This window comes from Jatropha curcas, chromosome 4 (genome assembly GCF_041381405.1).
Source record: "Jatropha curcas cultivar XTBG-Jc1 chromosome 4, XTBG_Jcur_1.0, whole genome shotgun sequence".
Classification (NCBI taxonomy): domain Eukaryota; kingdom Viridiplantae; phylum Streptophyta; class Magnoliopsida; order Malpighiales; family Euphorbiaceae; genus Jatropha; species Jatropha curcas.
In genome coordinates, this window is record NC_143154.1 from 28,859,917 (window position 1) to 28,882,148 (window position 22,232).

The 22,232-nt window shown below is 33.7% G+C and overlaps 5 protein-coding genes across 8 annotated transcripts; 4 read left to right on the forward strand and 1 right to left on the reverse strand.

The window, feature by feature from the left end:
* The first annotated feature begins 1,725 nt into the window (after nucleotides 1-1,725).
* Nucleotides 1,726-5,019, forward strand: LOC105632320 (ATP-dependent caseinolytic protease/crotonase family protein). Its single transcript, XM_012214673.4, has 8 exons — nucleotides 1,726-1,958; nucleotides 2,110-2,146; nucleotides 2,268-2,488; nucleotides 2,795-2,831; nucleotides 3,270-3,484; nucleotides 3,648-3,684; nucleotides 3,839-4,104; nucleotides 4,358-5,019. Exons 1-8 carry the CDS (start codon nucleotides 1,935-1,937, stop codon nucleotides 4,862-4,864), a joined length of 1,344 nt encoding a protein of 447 aa, XP_012070063.1. The 5' UTR covers nucleotides 1,726-1,934; the 3' UTR covers nucleotides 4,865-5,019.
* Nucleotides 5,020-5,310: 291 nt separating this feature from the next.
* On the forward strand, nucleotides 5,311-9,339 carry LOC105632321 (ATP-dependent caseinolytic (Clp) protease/crotonase family protein). 3 transcript variants are annotated; one of them, XM_020678622.3, is made up of 8 exons: nucleotides 5,311-5,764; nucleotides 5,845-6,014; nucleotides 6,870-6,944; nucleotides 7,341-7,431; nucleotides 7,546-7,597; nucleotides 7,893-7,968; nucleotides 8,295-8,371; nucleotides 8,935-9,076. In XM_020678622.3, exons 1-8 carry the CDS (start codon nucleotides 5,533-5,535, stop codon nucleotides 8,942-8,944), a joined length of 783 nt encoding a protein of 260 aa, XP_020534281.1. In that variant the 5' UTR covers nucleotides 5,311-5,532; the 3' UTR covers nucleotides 8,945-9,076. The 3 variants fall into 3 exon arrangements, with proteins under 3 accessions (XP_020534281.1, XP_012070064.1, XP_012070065.1); XM_012214674.4 differs by having other exon boundaries at nucleotides 5,314-5,764; nucleotides 7,893-8,017; nucleotides 8,935-9,339; XM_012214675.4 differs by having other exon boundaries at nucleotides 5,319-5,764; nucleotides 7,893-7,996; nucleotides 8,935-9,339.
* A 202-nt stretch (nucleotides 9,340-9,541) lies between these two features.
* On the forward strand, nucleotides 9,542-12,234 carry LOC105632379 (AP2/ERF and B3 domain-containing transcription factor At1g50680). Its single transcript, XM_012214748.4, has one exon. It carries the CDS (start codon nucleotides 11,153-11,155, stop codon nucleotides 12,110-12,112), a length of 960 nt encoding a protein of 319 aa, XP_012070138.2. The 5' UTR covers nucleotides 9,542-11,152; the 3' UTR covers nucleotides 12,113-12,234.
* Nucleotides 12,235-12,971: 737 nt separating this feature from the next.
* UCH3 (ubiquitin C-terminal hydrolase 3) lies at nucleotides 12,972-18,138 on the forward strand. Its single transcript, XM_089720467.1, has 9 exons — nucleotides 12,972-13,155; nucleotides 13,407-13,538; nucleotides 13,877-13,915; nucleotides 15,203-15,308; nucleotides 15,939-15,997; nucleotides 16,151-16,225; nucleotides 17,127-17,175; nucleotides 17,345-17,421; nucleotides 17,634-18,138. Exons 1-9 carry the CDS (start codon nucleotides 13,081-13,083, stop codon nucleotides 17,730-17,732), a joined length of 711 nt encoding a protein of 236 aa, XP_089576593.1. The 5' UTR covers nucleotides 12,972-13,080; the 3' UTR covers nucleotides 17,733-18,138.
* A 466-nt stretch (nucleotides 18,139-18,604) lies between these two features.
* On the reverse strand, nucleotides 18,605-21,221 carry LOC105632318 (G-type lectin S-receptor-like serine/threonine-protein kinase LECRK3). 2 transcript variants are annotated; one of them, XM_089720466.1, is made up of 2 exons: nucleotides 19,822-21,221; nucleotides 18,605-19,683 (listed from the first exon to the last, which is right to left on the reverse strand). In XM_089720466.1, the coding sequence occupies exons 1-2, from the start codon at nucleotides 21,137-21,139 to the stop codon at nucleotides 18,773-18,775; spliced, it is 2,229 nt and encodes a 742-aa protein (XP_089576592.1). In that variant the 5' UTR covers nucleotides 21,140-21,221; the 3' UTR covers nucleotides 18,605-18,772. The 2 variants fall into 2 exon arrangements, with proteins under 2 accessions (XP_089576592.1, XP_089576591.1); XM_089720465.1 differs by having other exon boundaries at nucleotides 18,605-21,221.
* Between the last annotated feature and the right edge of the window lie 1,011 nt (nucleotides 21,222-22,232).

Here is a 22,232-nt window from a genome sequence, read left to right on the forward strand (position 1 = left end):
TGATCACTATTCGACTCTATGGTCTTTCTACATGTTCGATATGATTACTTTCAAATTTCTTCATTATATTAGAAAATAGATTTGCACTTCTTTTACATACATAACTTTCCAAATAATAAAATATCATAAACAAAATCATTATAATAGTAACAATAACTCAAAATTAGATACGATAACAAAATTTCAATATATGGACAATAATAAATCTTAATATTTGAGCAATATTAACTCAAATATGTATCAAAAGATATAAATCTGAGGACTATTTGAAAAAAAGAATAAACAAAAAGAGAAAGGAGTGATCAACAGTGAGGGCTCATTGGTAGCCGCTCGTAGAGGTAGAAAATAGAGCTTTTAGGTTTTGGGAGAAAATAGAGCTTTTATGTTAACTATATATCAAATTGATATTTTACAAGTAAAAGCTAAAAATCATAAAAATTCTTATTGTTAATATGGAAACGTGTGTAATATTATCAAAATCTATAAATTTAAGTACATGATAGATGATCCATAAAATTTGAGATGTTATAAGATTAAAATTATAAAGTTCAATGTTGAATTTATATATTTGAAAAAAAAAAAATAGTAAAATAATATATTTAAATTGATTTAGCTCGACTCACCTATTATAAAAGTTAAAAATTGTTTGTGGCGATAATAGTTATAGAGTTAGTTTGGATTGATAAAATTTGAGTTTATAAAATTTAAATATTCCATGTTTTTGCTAGATTTTTTATTTGGTTTAACAAAAATGAGTTGAAACCCATGAAATTAACATAAATTTTTATCATAACTTTAAATTTTTTTTTTTTTACTTTCTAACAAAAAGGTGCGTTTTTTCAATTTTATAATTTTTTACTTATTATAAATTTTAAACCAGTAGAAATATATTTTAGATTTATGGATTTCATCCTCTAATCAAAGTATGGAATGTGAAATTTCATAAATTTTGCAAAATGTATAGATTTCATGTTTAATCAATCACATAAATAACATTCAAGAAACTTATTATCAAAAGGATTTCATGGCTATTCACTCTATTTAATTTTATTCTTATTTTCATGTATGTATTATTTGTTTTGATATAAATGATCATATTTGAGGAAATTTTGGTTGATTTATGGTCAAATTACATTACTAAACTTAAAAATTATATATATATATATATATATATAGGCTCTGTTGGATAAAAACATTTGAGTTAGCTTTTATCATTTTGATCAAGTCAAAACTCTATTTTTATTAATTGTACCATTCAATAATGTAAGTTTTATAATAATTTTTAGAGGCTGAGAGATTTTTTTTGTGAAAACGTTAAATACTATAATATGTAGTGTTTAAATTTTAATTAAAATTTTTTGACAAGCATATCCATTGTGTTTTCCTCCGAAATTAATATTTATTTTTATTATTTTATGTTAAATAACTAATCAAATATCTATTTTTGCTGATCACTTATAATTTAAACCGTAATATAAATAACTACCATCAGATTAACAGCCAATAACTACTAAAACATCTAATATCCGTGGTGACCAACAAGAAACATTACTTCAGTTTTTTTTTTTTTTTAAATCAGAATCAAAATATTAAAACAAAAAAGGTAAGGTTTCATTTTCTATGGGCTTGACTCGAGTAGCTCAGTGTCTGATTGCGGAGAAATGGGCCTAACCCATTTTGTTAGTTAACTATATCACAGATGTCGTCCGGACCGCAACTGAACAATTTATTGGTCTTCTTATTTTTACGAAGGAAACTTTTCGAACGACAGGGAAAAGTCTCCCTCCTGAATATCAAAATTTTCTTTCCTTAATTTCAAAATTTAATTTTTACACCGCGCCACAAGCTGCCGTCAATTTTGCTGCTGAGAATTCTTTTTTCCCTCATTGTTCCACAGAAAAACCTTACATTCTTCCATTCCAAAGAAAGATCTGATGGAAAACACGTCTGGCTCAGAGGTAAATATTTATCCATTCTACAATTCCCAATTTTTCCGTTTCATTTTCTGTTTGATTCCTAAGAAAGTATTATAAACTAAGTCTTTTTTTGCTCAGCAATCAAACATGTTAGTTTGTTCAGTTAATTTGTATCCCAATTTCCCTCTTGTAGATTCCCAATTCACGTCACTCGCTTTCCCTCCCCACTGGTACGTATAAGATCTTGGCATAAGAAGTGTCAATTTATTTCATTTTTAATATTGCTTAAAGCAATTAGAAATGGATATATTAGAATGTCACCCGAAAATGTGAATTTTTGGTTTATTGCAGAGCCTCCTGATATAAGAAATTGGTTTCCTAGCTACAAGTATGAAACTTTTGTACTGGATACTTATGATGCTTTTGGAGGTTCTGCGCTTGAAGAAAGTGAAAACGAGGGAGACGTGTTTGCTCTCTTTGAAGAGAGAAATAGAGAAAAAGCAGGGAATTTGAGTGAATCCACAAGAAACAGTGGAAGCGACAATAAACTTGAAGTTCAGTCTTTAAGTAGGGTATGCAGTTCAGTCTTTAAGTAGGGTATTTTCTCTTCTTGACTCCCCTTTTGTTGTCCACTCCTCACTTAAATGGTGAAAAGTAGCAGGATTGAATCTAGTTTGTATATATAGCTCTGTTATTCTTGATTTCTGTTGCACACACTATTTTAATCCCATTAATTTCTTCCTTTTTGGTGATATATGTACCTAGTATAATACTCATTCCCCCCACTTCTTCCCTTGTTGTCCATTATTTCTCTGCAATTAGGAACATAAATGCAATGCTAGAAGTTTCTCATATCTGACTTTCTCCTTTTCTTTTAGATGGCAGATTCTACTTGTGCGCTGTCGCTCCTTTCTGGTTAGTAACATTCTTTCAAATCCTTTTACGTTTTATAAATTTTGGTTATTTTTGGTTGAACTCATATTTGGATGGCTTTGGAATTGAGAACAGAATCTAATTCTTGCAATAAGATTTTATTTTTTTTTCCTATAGTTTAATTTAGTTTGGTTCACAAGGAATCCTAAGAATCTTTTAACCTTTTCATAATCGAATTGCTTGAATTTATGTTGAAAATATATCCTCTAATTATTATTCTAGATAAAGTAAAAATTCTATTTCATTAGTTGAAAGCTTGGAATGGAATTTTTCAGATTTAGGCATCCATTTCCATTCCCATTTCATTCCAAGGAAAATTAATACGTCCTCATTGGTTTCTCTTCCCGTGTTTCCAGAAACAAAGAAAGATACGAGATAAGTTATTAATAGCCTCTGTTTGTGTTTTGGTTCTTCTGTCAGAGCCTCCTCACATCGGAAATTGGTATTCCAGTTATATGTATGAATCTCCTGTGCTGGAAACTACAGTTGATGATTATAAAGAATCAGCAACTAAAGAAAGTGAAAGTGAGAAAGAAGGATTCGATTATGAGGGAAGTAAAAGAAAAAGAGAAGACAATTTTGATAAGTCTAAGAATTCATTTGAAGATACCGAAGTAGACAAACCTTCAAATGAGGTGCTACTGCTTGATACATTTTTTGTTCTTGCTGTATCCTGCATAATCATTAATGTGTTGGTAGCTATGTTATATTGGGTATATCATGCTACCGATTCCTTTCACTTAATTCTTAATTTTCCAAACATTTTCAATTGTCCCTACTCATTTTTCATATTTGCAGATTACAGATTCTTCACAGTCATCTCCAATTCTTTCTGGTTAGTTGCAATATGAAATTTCTTCGATGATTTTATTGCTTCAATAATCTTTCAACTGAGAAAATCATCTTTCTAGATAGTAACCAAACAAGAATGCAAAAGATACTGTATTTATTCATTAATTGTGCTATGAACTTTTTTTTTGTTTTGTCAGAGGTACCAGACATTAAAAAATGGTTCTTTAGCCATGTGTATGAATCTCCAGAAACCGATGGATTTGTTGACACAGAAACTGAATGTAAGGAAGATGACTCTGTTAATCAACAAAGCAATAAAGAGAAAGAAAGGAATTTGTTGAAACTTGGACAAGCCAAAATTACTGATGAAGTGGCTATTGATGAGAAAGTAACCTCAATTGGATTTTTGAAGTTCAACAGCTCTTTAAGAGTCAATAAGCAGGAAAACCAATCTCTAAGTGAGGTACTTTTCCCTTTTGTATTTGGTCAACTAACTGCAAAAACATTGTTCTTGGAGAAACTTGTAATGGTAATCACTAATCATAAATATTACTGTGAAACAACTGTCATATTCTATTTAATTATGCGATGAAGCTTTTTCTTGCTCAAGGATGTTTTAGATTCTTTCAGGGCAATGTTTATTTCTCAGTAATCTTTAGTCTTTTTTTTTTTTTTTTTTTTTTTTTTTTTTTTTTTTTCACATTTTCAAATGCTAGGGCATTAGAGTTTCAGTCAATGGGAACTTATCCACTCAGGATAACCTGTGCTGTGATAGTAGTCAGAGATTTGCAGAGAACTTGAAAAATAAGGCTCGAACTGAAGAACATATTCTATCACCTGCAAGTAATGTGAGTATTGTTCAAACTCCTGTTGATTTAATAAGAAAATCAAGTCATGGAAGCATTGGCAAAGAGAATGAAGGTAAAGAAGTTCTTGAAAATGGTTTTGTGACAACAAAGAAGAACAGACAGATAAGGAATGATGAGAATTATTTGTACAAGCCAAAAAAGAATGTATCACAATGTGCAAGAAATGAAAGAATAACTTCATCAGGATGTGGAAATGAAGCCGCAGGAAGAAAGGTTTTGACAGAAAGAACTAATTTGGAAAATACTAATGCCATTGAAGTTACTGGGAAATGGAAGTGTCCCCAGAAGACAAAGCCAAATGTTGGACCTCCTTTAAAGCAGCTTCGACTTGAAAGATGGATTCATAGGGTGTAAAAGCTTCAGCTAGAAAAATTTTCCAGGAAAATCCTGTTCAATGTACTGCTAATTTCAACTGAGAGTTTTGCTTAGTACTTAACCTTAGATAGATTTGCCTTGATATACATTTCGGTCTCTTTTGTTTCAATCAAAAGTGGCAATTATAGTCTTTATATTACCATTAATTAACAAAAATTGAGGGATTAATAAAAAGTAACCTGTCTGGTGCTTAAAATTAAAATAAATAGATAAATTAAATTTAACAAAAAGAAAAATAAAGAGATTTGCCTACATCTAGTATATAGGATTTATCCATGCACCAGTTTAATGAGATAATCTTTTTAAAAATTATTATTATTTTATTTTTTTCATTGATAGAAAAACCTTTGAATAAAAAATTAATTTTGGTTAGACTAGTATACGAGTGTGTCGATACGCTGAGTGCAAGTAATTCGTTCTCCAATACTTGAATTATGCAGAACTGCAAGCAGCTTCAGCAAACGACACGAACTTGTGTGTCGTCTTTATGGGCATTTATCCAATTTGATCATCAGACTTCTTTCCACTCTAATTTAACTGCTTCTTTATATTTCATCACCAATTTGATCATCAGACTTCTTTCCACTCTAATTTGAACTGCTTCTTTATATTTCATCCAAAAGAATAATTCAATTGCAGAAACAAAAATGGGAACTTTTACTGCTCTTGCAAGATCTCTGGGTCGCCACTACATAAAAAAATCAAAAAGCCGTAATTTTTCTCACTTGTTCGATTTGGGCAAACTGATAATTTCTTCAGATAGTTCTATTCCTAACTTTGATGGCAGTTTTCAGCAATTCCAAAGCCGTAGAACGCTTATTTTGGATTCTCTCGTTTCTGAATCAGTGAAACTACAGAGATTTTCCGATTCTGATTCCGGTAAGTTCCATTTTGCTCCGTATGTGTATTGTCAACTGTGTATTGTTAAGAAGAAACTCATTTGGGATTTTGATCAACAGGAATTATTGAGGTGAATTTGGATAGGGCAGGAGCAAAAAACGCTATTGGGAAGGAAATGCTTAGAGGGTTACAGTATACTTTTGAAACAATTAGTAAAGATGATTCTGCTAGTGTTGTTATGATTTGTAGCTCTGTTCCAAAAGTGTTCTGCGCAGGAGCTGATTTGAAGGTATTGCTTTTATTTTGATTTTATTGGAAGATTGATTTTTTTTTTTTTTTCCAACTGCATCACTTTTCAGGGATTTTCATGGCAGCTTTTGAAGGCTCACTAGAAGGGTAGTAATATTGCACACGCCTTCAGAGTGGGTTTTGGGAGAGAGAACATTAGCATAAAGTTGATTTCTTTAGTATTTACAAAAGGCTAATGTCAGTTATTTTCTCTCATTGTAAAGCAGATTGAACTTTAGCTAAAATGCTTTCAAGAGTACTTCATCTTTTAGAGTATTTAAGGGAGCTGAGTCTATATCTTCCTTTGGTTTGTTGGACTTCTTTTGTTCTCTGATTATTACGTCTGTAAGAGATTTCTTAGTCCGTGTAACTTTTGCTCTGTAGTTTCGCTTGGGTTAGGAAGGATGCGTTTTATTCTTTCTTCATGGTCTGTCTCTTTTGTTATTCCTATTGTTTTCTGATTCACTACCACAATGGCAGTGACTGCCTTAGTTAAGTTGTTATGTGGTCTGAGTCTTGTGCATATCTGAATTTGCTTTGATCTTCAATTTAGATTTATGAGAGTTTGTAAGTGGAGATGCTATCAGTTTTTAATTTTGTACAAAATTCTACTATAATTGTGTGCTGATATTGAGGTCATTACACTAAAAGGTTTGACCACAATTACTAGCTTTTGTGTTGTTGTCAATTGAAAATGTATGCATCAGGCTTTTTGCAGTTTCTTTTTCTACCATTAAGCATTTATGCTGTGCTTTGTAAATCATGATACATCTATAGTTTACTGTCTCTGGGACTGTATTGATCTGCTGTGGCTAATGCATATACTTGACAGCTCTACCTTTGATTTGGTTGGCAGGAGCGTAAGACAATGACTCCATCTGAAGTGCAAGATTTTGTCAACAGGCTGCGATCGACATTCTTATTTATAGAGGTGGCTCTTGCAGTCCTCAAAATACATTAATATATTGTCGAATAGTTTGTTATTTATATGGCTATCGCTTGAACATTTAAATGTATGAGGTTTACATGTATGGTAGAATTGTTGGTTTACCCTTGATAATGTAGTGGATAGAGTATGCAAATATATATCAACTCTATATGTACACAAATGCAATAATTTGGCTTACCAAATATTTGAGGTAGGAATAGGATTTTAAAGCTGCTTCTGTCTGTGCTATCAATATGATTGCATTTTTATTGTTTCGGATGTAGCCAACTCTTCCCAACCTTACCACTTAAAAGGCAACTTGTAGTCAACAATATCACATTTTTATGAAATGCTTTTATATCTTCCATTGTCTTGATTTCTATTTTGTGTTCACTATAGGAACTTTGTATTCCTACCATTGCTGTTATTGAAGGAGCAGCCTTGGGCGGTGGACTTGAAATGGCTTTAGCATGTGATCTTCGAATATGTGGTAGCCCCAGAAATGCATTTAGTAGAAACTATATTGCATTAGTTTAAGTTAGTTGCTTCTTGGGATGCAATTTCACTAAGTATTAATTGTCATGTCCCACTTCTAATGATTCAGGAGAGGATGCAGTGTTGGGCTTGCCAGAAACAGGACTTGCTATAATTCCTGGGTATGTACTAAAACTTATTTTACATTTAAGATTGCTAATTTTCTTCATTTTTATTTGATGGCAATGTATCTGCTTCCACTGTATCTGTGTACACAAGAAACATTTATTTTTCTCTGTTTATTTTTGGAATTCTGTGATATTTCTGCTTACAAATGGCAGACAGAGACTTAAGAATTCAGAATTCATTTTTTTACCATTTACCAGACTCCTTGTGCTTGAAAACTTTGTTTCTTTCTGTGGTAACTTCTTCTGTGCAAGATGACCTGGCCTCTCATGGAATTCTGGTTCTGAACAGGGCTGGTGGGACACAAAGACTTCCTAGACTGGTTGGAAAATCAGTTGCAAAGGAACTTATATTTACAGGTCGGAAGGTTGGTGGCAGAGAGGCGAGCTCAATTGGTATATTTACCAGGGAGTGCAGTTAGTGTGTTTTTACATGTATATGTTCATTGGGAAACACTTGTATATGGGCCGCTCATACACGATGCCAAGTTAGTAAAGATGCATGGGACAAAAAGGGTATCAGTGTCTTTTCACTGGGGAAAAGGCGCAAAAAATAATTAATAAATGGTGACAATTTTTTGGACGGTGTTCATCTATTTGCTTGGTGTATAGGTGGGCCCATATACAATGTATCAGTGAGTTTTAACTGTGTTTATTAACCCATATCTTGAAATGAACGTGTGCAATGCTTCAGGCCTTGTTAATTACTCTGTGCCTGCTGGTGAAGCTCGTACCAAGGCTCTTGAAATTGCTCGGGAAGTTAATCAGAAGGTACAAATTTATAGTCCTTTAGGATTTCTTGGACGTATTCTGTTTTTTAGTCCAAATGGCTATGCAGAAACAGTTTGGTGGCAACCAAATCATTGACATACCATTGAGATCTTTAGGCATTATGATTGGACTTGTTGCTCTTAATTCTTAAATGTATTTGTGGTTCCAAACATATGATTCAAATGTAAATGAAATAATGCTTTGAATGCTGAGGGATTAGTGGCGAGTCAAAGTTTTTTAGATCCTATTCTTTCCAAATTATTAAAACCAGTTCGCTTACTTGTGGCCTATCCTCACCAAAAAAGAGAAAACTGATTTCTTGTGCTTATTCAGAAGTAGGACCTTAAATACAGTTTTTATCAGGTGATAATAAAATGTAGTCTTTTCTGCAACAAGGTTGATAGATACTGTTTTTTCTGGCTCAGCTTGATATTTGGTTCTAAGAGAGCTTTCTTGTAAACCATGACGCTAAATGCAACCTGCAAGTCATATCAGCAAAGACTGAGCAGCATTTTTACACTTAATCTCTTATCCAGATTGGAACTAACGTGTACTCTTGACAGGGTCCACTAGCAATAAAGATGGCAAAAAAAGCCATTAATGAGGGACTGGAGGCAGATTTGGCATCGGCTTTGGAATTGGAAGAAGAGTGTTATGAACAGCTCTTAAACACAAAAGATCGCTTGGAAGGCTTGGCAGCATTTGCTGAAAAGCGGAAACCAAGATATACCGGGGAGTAAATGACCTGAAAATGACGTTCGCAATCAATTTTTCAACGAAGCTTCAGAAAGAGAAACCGAAGTATCTGGGAATAAAGTGATGCTAATAAGCAATTTCAAGCCTGATAACTAATATAAATTGTGCTGTTCTGCAGGTTAGGCATAATTTGTATTACAGTTCATCTTCTATATTGTAATCAAATTATTGCGGTGGTTTAGTGAATGATTGATTTACAAACTTGCAGAAAACATCTTTATGTAGAATTGTTCTTCACTTATAGGCAAAAAACAGATAATCTGATTTTATCCTTTAAAGATATTGCTCCAGAAGGTATATCGATAAATTATAGCTTCCTGGGTTATGCATGCATCTATTGCCAGAAATAAGAAAGATGTGTGTGGCTTCTAGTTAGAGATCAGAATGAGTCCCCATAGAAGTTGGAAGTAGAAGTGGCAGGTATCTAATTAGTTAGAGTTTGAAAATAAAATTTGAGGTTTTTCAAATCAAAATACTATCAATAAATTAATCCCAGATTCTGCAGTCTGATTTTTGCTGCAATTACCTCATTTTCGTAAACTAAAACTTGGTATTTTCCTCTTCAGATGTATTCTTAGTGATCTGAATTGGGATCCAAACTGGGATAGACAAAAAATACATTTTAAACACTAAATATTACTTTGCATGAAAGGAATAGTTGCAATGTGTACAGAACGCCAAAAACACAATATGCAAGAATGGAACTAGGATAGGAAAGAAGAATAAGAAAAATGAAAAAAAGAAGAGTAAGAAAAATAAAACTTGTGTTACAAATTGTTACAGCAAAAGCAAAATCAGAAATAGAAAAGGAAGAAAGCGTAGTTCACATTGGCATCTGCAACTCACAATATGATCCTTTAGCTCAGGTTATGTGCCTCTTCTTCATTGTTCTCTCTTTCATTTTCCTAGACTGCTAAATCCTGCTCTAGGCATAGGCTGATTACTTGAAAGGAACAACTGTCTTCTTGATTGATCGTTTTCACAGCATAAAGACCCTTTTTTACCACTTTGCTATATTCAGACATTCTTTATCATTCTAGTTTTCTCTTAAACAACTGCATGAAGTGATTGCATTTCTTTTTCTTGTACTAAAACATATATTAAAAAACTCTTGTTATCAAATATTGTTTTCGAATATTTATTTATTTGGAAGCTGTAATAAATTTCAGACTTGAAACGAATTGAATTGTCAACCCTTAATTAGACCCATCTAACGATCATGGCGTGTCTAAATTCCATTTTCTTGATTGAGAAATGAGTATTTGCTGTCCATTTTTACAATAGTTTTGCATATTTTGGAAGTAATCTACATTTAGAAATGAATATCTAACATTTGTTATCATAAAATCCAACTGCAAATAGAAATTAAAGTTGACAAATAACTTTTGTTCTTCTATAATAAGAAGTGAATGAAATATTCAGAAAGAAAAATACTTTCACTGAACTTGAACTAAACATTGATCTGAGCATATCAAGTAATTGGGATTACTAACTCTAAACCATTGTTGCTTTTTTATCACCATGTAAAATCAGTTGGCAACTTTAATATCAACAGGTGAGTTTTAATAAAAAAGATATAAAAATCACTTAGATAACAGTAGAGCCATGGTAGTACTAATTAAAATTTCCAAACCATCATATATTGCCTTCTGTAGTTACCATTTATGGTTTATAAGACATCAAATAGAAATATAGCCTAATCTAAGTTGTACTTACTGTTCTTTGAATAAGGTTAGTCTTTTTGCCGAGTGGTTTCATTAATTTTCAGGTTCACAATAGGAATCTTGTAAACACCTTCCAAAAAATGAATATTTTCTGCGAACTAACGCTAAAGGTAGAAATGTTCTAGACTTAGCATTGTAGCTCAGAATTACTATAACCAACTCTTTATTGTGCTGTACTAATTTAATATCTACCTACTAAACTATGTCCTTTCTGCTTATAAATACACAATAAGCTTAATTTAATATCTACTATGCACATTTCTTTAATTTCCATTGTTCTTACAATATTGTGAACTTCAATATGGAGTTGGAGTGGCATTCAGATTCAAGCATGAGTTCAAACTCAAACATTATCAGCAACAATCAGCGGATGAAAGAAAATTACAGCAGCACAAGTACTTGGTCGAAATATAGAGGAGTGATTTGGCTCAAAAGTGGGAAATGGGGTGCACGAATCGCCTTCAGGTACAAGGCTTACTGGCTTGGAACATATGATACAGAAGAAGAAGCAGGAATGGCTTATGATAGGGCATGCATCAAACTTCAAAGAAGCGATGCGCCTCTTAACTTCCCTATGCATATGTACTCAGTGCAAGAGACCAAGTTTCAGAGTCATTACTCAAATGAGGATATTCTTGATATGATCAAGGATAAGAGCTACTTATCCAAATTTGAAAAATATATTGCAGATCAATCTTTGGTAAGCGAATTGGGGGGAATGGCTCAAAGAGGGTTATCTTACAGAATGCTTTTTCGAAAGGAATTGACACAAACTGATGCTACTCATATAAAAGGCTTTCATATTCCTAAAGAGTATGCGATTGAGTACTTTCCTCCACTTTCTGCAGGAGATGAGAATGAGAACAAGTCCATTGAATTGACCTTTTATGATAAGCATTCTTGTCCATGGACTTTTCGGTATTCATACTGGAAAAGTACTCAGACATTTGTGTTTACAAAAGGGTGGAGACATTTCCTGAAGATGAATAACCTGAAGCCAAAAGATTGTGTCTTTTTCTACAGATGTGAGCATCAAAAGGAGAGTCAAGGGAGAGGGTTTTATTACATGATTGATGCACAGCGTGTTAGTGTGGATGGTGATTCTGGGAATGTAGACAAGGCAAGGCAATTGATGAGGAAGAAATTAAACAATGAAGAACTGGTTGAAGACATGGAAGAAGAGAAGACAAGTAATAACAATGGAGTTATGCTTTTTGGTGTTCAGATTGGAAAAACAAGTGAATATAAGCAATTTATTTAATTTGTTATTGTTTTTGCTTTTGTTTCTTTTGAATTTTCCTTTCATCTTTTAATCACCCTTTTCAAGGTTTGAACCTAATTTAGCATGAAGGTTTAGTTTTATGTCTCTCATTACATGATATCTTAAATTTTCTTTTCTTTTCTTTTTCTGTTGCATATAACAAAGGCTGTTATATTCCTGGATTTGATGAATTATTTATGAAATTAAGAGATTGGGATATAATACTGTTTTTAATTTAAATATTGAAACTATAATTGTTCACCTCTTTAACTGGGAGAAGATTTAATTGATTTAACACTTGCGGTAGAAGCGACACATTAAAAATTTTCCTTAGTTTGTTTTCTGGTATATATATATTTTAAAAAATTGTGAAAAAAAATTAAATATAAATGTATTATGTGTTGGAATTTGGAAAAAGCAATCAAGTTCAACTGTGTTCATAACATTGATGCAAAAAATAAAATAATTTATTTTGCTTAATTGCATATTTAAATTCTATCCGAAATAATCTGTGCAATACGTGATTATTAACCAAAAATTGAATTAAACTGATTCATTTGAATAATTTGCAAAGCCATTTTAGAAATCAAGTTATTCCATCACTTTGATTAAAAAATATTATTTGATTTTTAATTTTTATTCGGATATCACATATTATTAACTAAATTTCTTAATACATATAAAGACAAAATAGTTAATGGAATGGATTCTATTCGATTTTATTGTACATATTCAATTCAATTTTAGATTTTGAATACCATAAAATATATTCAGTTAAATCGAAATCAAATTGGTTCGATTGGTTCGGTTAACCGAATGCTGATATAATCCGAAACCTTTTTATAAGAAGGCAAGCATTACATACTCACATAGTCTTATAAATATCAAATACCCATTTCTATCTCTGCGTACGAATCTCTTTGTTGATTTCGCTTTTCTTCGTGAAATTCCAGAGTTGAATAAGGAAAATGGCAACTATAGACGAAAGTGCTTCTGCTAAGCGGTGGCTTCCTCTTGAAGCTAATCCAGATGTTATGAACCAGGTATCCTTTCTTTTTCTATAAATTTATTATCTTTTAATCAATTTCTTCTTGATTGTTTTATCATGCAAATTTTTTGAAGAATAAAATCGAAAATGAAAAAGAAAAATTTGCTGATTGTAATGAGTTCAGTCATTTTGCCTTAGGGATAAGTGGGGAAGAGATTCTCTCTTATTAGAATAACTTTTTGTTTTGGGATTTATTTGGAGGCAAATTTTTTAGTTGACTGTTTCTTTGATATCTTTATTGTGCAGTTTCTTTGGGGCTTAGGTCTTCCCGAGAGTGAAGCTGAGTGCTATGATGTTTATGGCTTAGATGACGAACTCTTGGAAATGGTTCCTAAACCTGTACTTGCTGTTCTTTTTCTCTATCCCATAACCCCACAGGTTTGTTTCATTAAAAATTTTTTCTTTTTCACTTAGGCCATTCTGAACTTAAGGACTTCTTTTTTACTACCTCTTTTATTTGTTTCTCATGATCTTTTTGTGTCTCAACTCTTAAAGTTGTATTTAGTGATAATCAGTGCCAAAACTTTGGGTTGCACCAAGCATGAGCACCTGAAATGTGTTAAAACTACTAAATTCTTTTATATTCTGAAAATATATACTGGGATTTTAAATTTTATTGTTCTATTAAGGAGGGAACTTAATCCTTTTAATCTGGATTGGTAGCATTGAAAATGTACTTGTCTCTTGATTTCACGAATATTTCGATTCTTTTTCAGAGTGAAGCAGAGAGACTGCAGCAAGAAGCTGAGAAAAAGGTGGGAACCATGAGATTTAATCATATACTGAGTGTGAATCTCGACTCTTGTCTCTAGATGTGTCGTGTTTGTTATCCAGAGGCTTTTTCTGCAAATAAACATATCTGTGAGACTGTGAAGTTGTAGTGTGCATCCAGACTGCCGTAAATATTATGGAATCAATAAGAGAATTAATCATTAAGATTTCTGTTATTTGCCAATCCGATTGATGGTGCCCTAAATAGCCCATGAACTTTGCATGGAACACTGGTTCATACACCTTCTGCAGAGTGCAGGTATTTTATATGAAATGTCACTTATAGAATAAAGAATCAAGGCTCATAAGCTTCACTATGTTGCTAGATATTGCTGATACATAGTGATATAGTAACCTCTTGGACTGCTTGAAAGGCCTGTAGATTTTTGTTGATCTCATTTGCTATATGCCATCCTAGTGTGGATATTTGATGTTGGCACCTGCCTCCATGCTATTGGCAAACAATGGTTTTGGTCTAGACTGAAGAGTCTACTTCAGCTTAAGCATCTCAGTTTCTGGTTAATGCTTGCCATACAGTCAGATGAGATTCATATTTAGACCTCTTGTTAATTGTTAAGCTGCTGCTTTTTGGTTTTATAACTTCTTCTTTATGACATCCAGAAATGAGGAGTCTTTCTAGAATCTTTACTTGAGAAAACTTTAGAAGGCTGTCTGTTATTGAGAATTAGCACTTTTTCCCCCCTTACTATGTGGTTTTGATAGTAATGGCTTGAAAATATAATACATACTGCCTGTCCCTTAGTTTTTACTTTATCTTTGACTGTTCTAGTGTGAATATATATGTTTATGGAAGTTTTGTTACATGATTACAAATGTCTGATTCAGTCTTTAACCTTGATTTACTTTCTGTTCGTTTTAATTGGTGTTTGACACTTCATAACGCTGTCCTTTCCACTGTAGCCATTTCTTGAGATTAGTTGAGAGTTTTATGCCTCTTTTTATCTTTTTCTTTTGGGTGGGAGGGAAGAAGGGCAATGGGAGGTGTTGGTGGAGGGAAGAATGGCAGCATCTGAAAGGGAAAGCTTGATGCTTAGAATCTTAAGATAATTATTAAAGAAGATACTCCTTAAAAAAAAAAAAAAAAAAGAAAGAAATATTATGCCTTATTCACTGGATATTTTTTGCTCCCCCCCCAACCCCTTCTATCGGGAAAGATATTTCATTATCTAGAATGCTGTAAGATGCACCATAGTTAAATTTATTTTTCTTTGACAATTTGATTATGATGCTTTCCTGTGTTCTGGCTACAGGAACTTAGCAATAAAGTGTATTTCATGAAACAAACTGTGGGTAATGCTTGCGGAACAATCGGGCTTCTTCATGCTGTTGGCAACATTACTTCAGAGATCAAGCTTCGTAAGTTTTTTTTTTTTTATTCCTGAATCTTGCACTCTCCCCCAGCCCAACCCAAGAAAGAGAAAAAGAAAGATTATAGAGCCAAGAACTTTGACAATTGGATTAATGGCACTACCAGGTTGCCTATGTGCTTGAGTTTAGTTGCATCTGATCATAATATGGTAGATCAAGATATAAGGGGCCGTGCCAAATCGGCAAGATTTACATGAGAATAAGAGCTCTTGCTTTGCTGGATGACTGGACCTATTATGTTAAGCATTTTCATTTCTCAGGCTGGTGAACAATAGAACATGCAACTGACCAAATTGTAGGGATGATAATTAGAATGGTATATTTCCTGTTCTGTTGAAACTTATAGATTGTCATGCAGGAAGAGGTTTAAATATTCTATTGCCCTTGTCCTAAAATTTGCTAGTCAGACCCATATGATGTTGATGTTAATAGCAAAGTTAGCAGCATAAGTCTAGCTTTTGGAATAGCATACATTTTATGGTGAAGAAACATCTTGTAAATGCTAGGAGTTATGAATTGAATTACCTCTTCTATTACTATTAGTTGTGCGACCTTATTTCAAAACCCCAGTTGCATTAACTTTTAACTTACTTTTAGTATTTAACTTGTTATTTTCAGTTGAAGGGTCATTCTTGGATAGGTTTTTCAAGTCGACAGCACAGATGGATCCTCTGGAGGTTACTTTTTTTTTCTTCTTGTCCCAGTCCTGTTTCTCTTTCCTTTATAAACCTCTATATTTACACAGAGTTTGACATTGATGTCAACTTAATATGGTTGCCTTATATCTCTCTTCTTATTGTTTTCCTTTCCTTTTTATTTATTTTGTGCAGCGTGCTGCATTTCTTGAGAATGATAGAGAAATGGAAGTTGCTCATTCTGTAGCAGCTACAGCTGGTGATACAGAGGTAATTGCTTGATGTTCAGTTTTTATTGAATGGTAATGTTCATGTTGTTTCTTCTTGGGACAGAATATGGATATGCTGACCTTAAAGACTAATATTATCTGAAAACAGAAGCACGCTTAATCCTTCCTATCTAATGTTTATAATTATTATCAGGCTCCTTTGAGATCTCCATTTTAGACTATCTGTGATGAGGACATTAAATAATAAAGAGTTGGATATTCACTGAGTTGAAGTGTGTTCCCCCTGGCAAAAGACTTGAGTAGTAAATGTATAATATTTGATGTTGGGGGAAGTTTATTTTAGTTAATGTAGTATACTTATTGGGAAAAGATGCAGTAATCAGAATGGGGTACTCTAACTGCAGAAAAGAAATGGCTGGTACATCCTGGACTGTAAAGGACCATAAAGTTTGTCCACAGATATCGTGCCAAATGACTAAGATAAAATGTCATTGAAAAAGTTATTCAACATGGGTAACCCAAAGCAAACTAAGTTAGCAAATGGGTTCTACTAATAGTTCGGCCTTCAACCACCTTAGTTTGGAGGGTTTGATGAGTTAGCAAAGTGTCAAGTGTCAGGAAGTTTTATCTATTGAGCATTGAGAAGGCTGCATTGGTCTTCAGACTTAATAGTGACAGGCTAAAACAAGTGATTTGGCTAGGATTTAGGAATGAAGGTGTGGGTTTAATCTATATGTTAAGTTGCAGAGGGCACCAGCTTCATCGTGCCTGATGGGAGAGTGACATCTGTAAGTGATATGGATTAGGGATTTGTAAATGTTCTTTTTCCTTCCTCGTGTCAATCAAATGAATAAAATTACTGAAAACTAGCGACACATTTATCTTTATTTTCTTCCGCTAAGATCCTGATTCATTTTTTTTATCAATTTTTCTATGCGCAGGCTTCAGATAATGTTGACACTCATTTTATCTGCTTCACATGTGTGGAAGGTATATACTTTTAGACAGTGATTCACTCTCTGTGTGCATCTCTGAGCATGAAAGACCAATGAGATAAAAAGCAACAATATGCTGTACTTAACCAGAGATGTTTGCAAAATAGAATTACTGTAGTTATGCTTCCATTCATGGTTACTATCTGTGGCTATGTTATATGCAGGGCAACTTTTTGAGCTTGATGGAAGAAAGTCGGGACCAATATCACATGGCCAAACCTCACCAGGGAGCTTATTGCAGGTGCATATTTGTAATCTTCAGCATAGACTTTTTTCCTCCTTGGTCTGTTCTAGTGTAGCCTATGTGCTGCTCAGAAGAAAAAAGGGAACAATTTTTATCAAACCCAACTTGCATTCATTATTGTGGCAATAATTTATATCAAGACATTGGATGCACATATAATCTATATCAATTCTTACTTGTGTATTTGATGATGTTTTATTTAATGACAGGATGCAACCAAAGTCATAAGGAAAATGATTCAGAAAAATCCTGACTCCCTCAACTTTAATGTAATTGCTATTTCAAAGAAAGCCGAGGGTGCTTTTTAAGGTTTAGGCCCATCCAGATAGTTTTGAAATGGTTTCACTTTTAGTTCATCCAGCCATCCATCCTTGATGCAGTCAGTTGAAGACTTCATGTGGCACTTTTTTGGTCATCAGTTGTAGACGGGCATAATTCTGTTTTCACACTACTGTGCAACTTAAATCTTAGCATAAGAGGTCTTGCTATATGACTTTGATATTCTAGCCAAGGGTTGCCTCTGCATGGTTTAAATTCCAATATATATATATATATATATATATATAGTCCAACATGAATCTTATCCTTACACCATCGGTTTGGGTGAGAAGAAATCATATTATAATTGATTATATATTCAAAAAATTGATATGCTGAATGATTGGTCCCCTTCTCTCTATAGCTTGCTCGAATAAATTTATTTTATTTTCTGTATGATTTGATGCAATTCATATCTTTCGGCAAAGAGGTTGTTCGATGAATTTACAATTTTATCATTTGCAGTGTAGTTATGTTGATTGTCTGCACTTCGTATAATTATTTATCAAGAAGACTCTATATTGAACATTCTTCAATGATTGATACTTATGGCTTGCTTGAAGACTCTACATCTTTCCCCAATCCCCACATGTTACATTCCCCAAAAAGGCCAGATTCAGACAAATTTTCTTGTTCATACAATAATAAAGAATTTTCAGTTTCTGAATGGTGAATGTGTAAGAGTTTTCTTGTTCAGACGATAGCATGGCAAATCCGACTTTTCGTGGTGTTTTCATGCAAATTTGATACTAGGTAGGTACCTTTTCTCTAGGATTGTAAAAGAAAAGAAAGCAGAATTATCTCGATACCCTGCTGGGTATCAAACCCATTTGCAGCTTGATTTTTATCTGCTAAAGAAAAAGGAGAAAACATCAGACACAGGCTTTATTCATATGGTCTTACGAGATTTTATAGCATCTCTACTATATGATTAACGTTGTTAACCTTTACTTTAAAAAAGAAAAAACAAAAGGAAACACTTAACATTCTGCGATAGATCTGAACTTCATGAGAACAGAGAATCAAAATTTTAAAAACTAGAGCTGAAAAGGCGCCGAGGGGGCAAGGGTACTTCAACATATCCTTCTAACATTTGCAGAACCATTTTCATCGAAGGTCTTTTTGAAGGATCTTCTTGAATGCACAATATTGCTATGGCTACCCATCTGTACAGCCTGTCTTTATCAACCACAATCTCCTCATCAGATGCAACAACATCATCTACTCTCCCATCCATAAAAGAATCGCAAACCCAGTCTGTCAGTATTCCTTCTTCAGATTCCCGTTTCGGTACATTCTTTCTGCAGCAAATAATCTCCAACAACATCACACCGTAACTGTAAACATCCACTTTAGCTGTAACAGCTACATTTCTGAACCATTCTGGAGCCACATATCCTCGTGTTCCTCTGATTATCGTCAAAGTTCGACTCTGATTAGACGCTAACAGTTTTGCTAACCCAAAATCAGAAATTCTTGCTGTAAAGCAATCATCCAAGAGTATATTTTCAGGCTTTATGTCGCAATGAATTATCGGAGTTTCACAGTCTTCGTGCAAATACACAAGCCCTTTTGCAACCTCCAAGGCAATTTTCGCCCTTGTATTCCAGCCTGGTTTTGGAACTCCAAGAAGAAAATTTGCTAGTGTACCATTCGTCATGAACTCATAAACCAAAAGGCGACCAGTTCCCTCTTCACAGAAACCAACTAACCGGACAAGATTCTTGTGACATGTCCTTCCAATTGCTTTCATTTCAGTTCTAAATTCCCTGTCAGCTTCTTGAGTCAACTTATCCAATTTCTTGATTGCAACTACGTTACTTGAACCAAATTTCAGGTTTCCTTTATAGACAATTGCAGAAGAACCTCTACCAAGCTCCTCTTTGAAGTTATCAGTTGCTTCCTCAAGTTCCTGATAACTAAACATAGGCAGATTTGTTTCTAAAAAGGTTGAAACTTGAATTACGCCGTTTGATTTCTTTTTGAATTTCAGGAAAAGAATTAGAGGAACTACGATTAAGAGCAATCCATTAAAGACAACAGAGCTAGCGAGCGAACCAATAAGGATGGAGCACTTACCTTGTTTCTTGTTTGTGCAGATAGGGCCAGGGTAATCCAGAGGAGCACCTTTTCTGATTTTGACAAGAGCTTTGCTCGCTCCCATTTCAACTCTCCCATTACCAAGGGGTAGTCTTTTCTTCCAACAAAGTGTACCATAAATCGCAACAGCACAAGAACAATCTTGCAAGCAAGAAGTTCTGCACTCAGCTTCACTGTAAGGTTCTAGGCGTTCATAATCTCCGAGAGGCCAATTCACATTTGGAAGCTCTTTTATCTCATATAACTCCTCCATTTTCTCTGATTCATCCTCAACTCCACACCCTAAAGGAAAATTCGGTTTGCAGCCGCCAAACAAGTTATTTCCATCCATGAATGAATACCCAGGTGGGCATGTACAATTAGGCCTCCCGTTTATCATACTGCAATAGCTATTATACCCACAAGCACCACTACCGTAGTTATTAAATATAGAAGTGCAAATATCTAGAGGGATGTATTGCGCGATTGACCAACTTCGATCGCCAACAGAGCCTCTAGGATAGACATATTTCGTTAATACTCCATTATAATCAAGAGTAGCGCGATAGTAGTTTCCTGCTACACTAGCCACAGATTCTTGCGTTACCCATTGGAGTTGCGCAGTCAGTCCATCTGCCTTTACTATGAAGATATCTTCGAAAACAAGCTTATTACCAGAATTGGAACCATTTGCAGAAGTTCCACTGCTAAAATAATAAGGGTACCTGGATTTAGTTGGCCAGGCAAGAGGAGCGAGCTTAAGATCACCATTATCGAAGTAAAGCTCAAACCTTCCTCTAGAGAAGTCAGTTTCTGTTAGCCTAGAATACAAGGAAGTTTCTGATTCTAGTATTTGAGAAGGTAAAATTGTGTCTGTAGGATTTTTGAAGCTTTCCCATAAGTTAAAAGAGGAGTAGTTACTAACAAGAACTAAGTTTCCTGTGTTGAGAATAGCAGCATGGGAAACATTTTCAGTCTGGTCAATCTCAGTCTTCCATAATAGTACTCCATTTGGATCAGTAAGTACAAGACCTTTCGCTGTAAGCTCGAGCCTGGATCCTTCTTGCGTTGCATTATCTCCATTTGCAGACCAAATAATAGTTTTCTCAGGAATTTGATCAAACCAGATGGCAAGCAAGAAAAGATTTGTGTTCTTGAGTTTTTGGAAACCGAAAGCAAAGTCTCCAGAAGGTGAAAGCCATGAAGATAAGTTTTTGTAATTTGCAGTTAATGACGAGCTTAAAGTTATGTTCTCCAAGCCAAAAATGGGGTATAGAAGATAGCAGAGGGTTAGAAGGACAAGTTTAGCCCCAGCCATGGAATGGAAGCCAACACTCAAGTTCGTTTTGACAGAGGGTTAACAAATAAAAGGTCGCAAATCTTTCTATAAATTCAAATGAGTTTGCATACCAAATTAATGGAGTTTCCTTCAATTTTCCAAAGAGAAGAATTAAACATCAGCGTGGACTAAAAAACCTGCAGGTCAAACAAACGTTCTTTCTGGGGCAAAATAAATATCTAGTTATATATAATTGTCAAAATAAATAACTAGTTATCCATAATTATCAAAATAAATAAAAAATCCCATGTTTAGATAGAAACCTCAAATTAAAAATCAAATTCTTGCTATGAAGTCAAGTGAGACATCATCTATTGTACAACAAGATATAATTTAGTAGTCAGTGCATATATGACCTCACAGTAGATTCAGATTTGAATCTCGTTCTTCAAACTAAAAAAAAAAAACACCACCTGCTATCAACAATAACAATAAAGGTAGAATGCAATTGATGCTAACATGGGTTTCCTATTGATTTAGTAAAAATTGAAATATTTTATTTGAAAATTGATAAAATATTAGTATTATTTCATTTTTAACTTGAAAGGTAGAATGCAATTAATCTCTGAACTTTAAAGTATTATTGTTAAACAATTCAAAATAGAGTGTAATTGCAATAATTCTCAAAGTTAAAAACAGTATTTCTATCATTCAAATGGATTGGCAGGTCAAAATGAAGTTTCTTTTCAATTTTCCATTTAGTGAACGAGTCAAACACGAGGTTGCAGAGCAAAATAAAGTTTCCTTTCAAAAAGTTAATTTGATGAATGACGGATCTACTTGGGCTTCTTGATCATTTTGATTTTTCTACAGACTGCTCTATATCCCATTCATTTTCTAATTCTACGTTAACGTGGGATTTCTTTCTCTAATGCAAACCGTTTCGAAGAAAAAAAAAAAAACGAAAGACTAATAAAAGATACACGCACAAATCAGTTTAATGATGGTTTTTGAAAATGATAAATCCTACTTGACGACATGCACGTTTAGTTGATAAACTTTCACAAATCAGTAGAAAACGCAACGTCATTTATGCATACTCTCACAATTCAATAGAAAACGTCCCATCGTT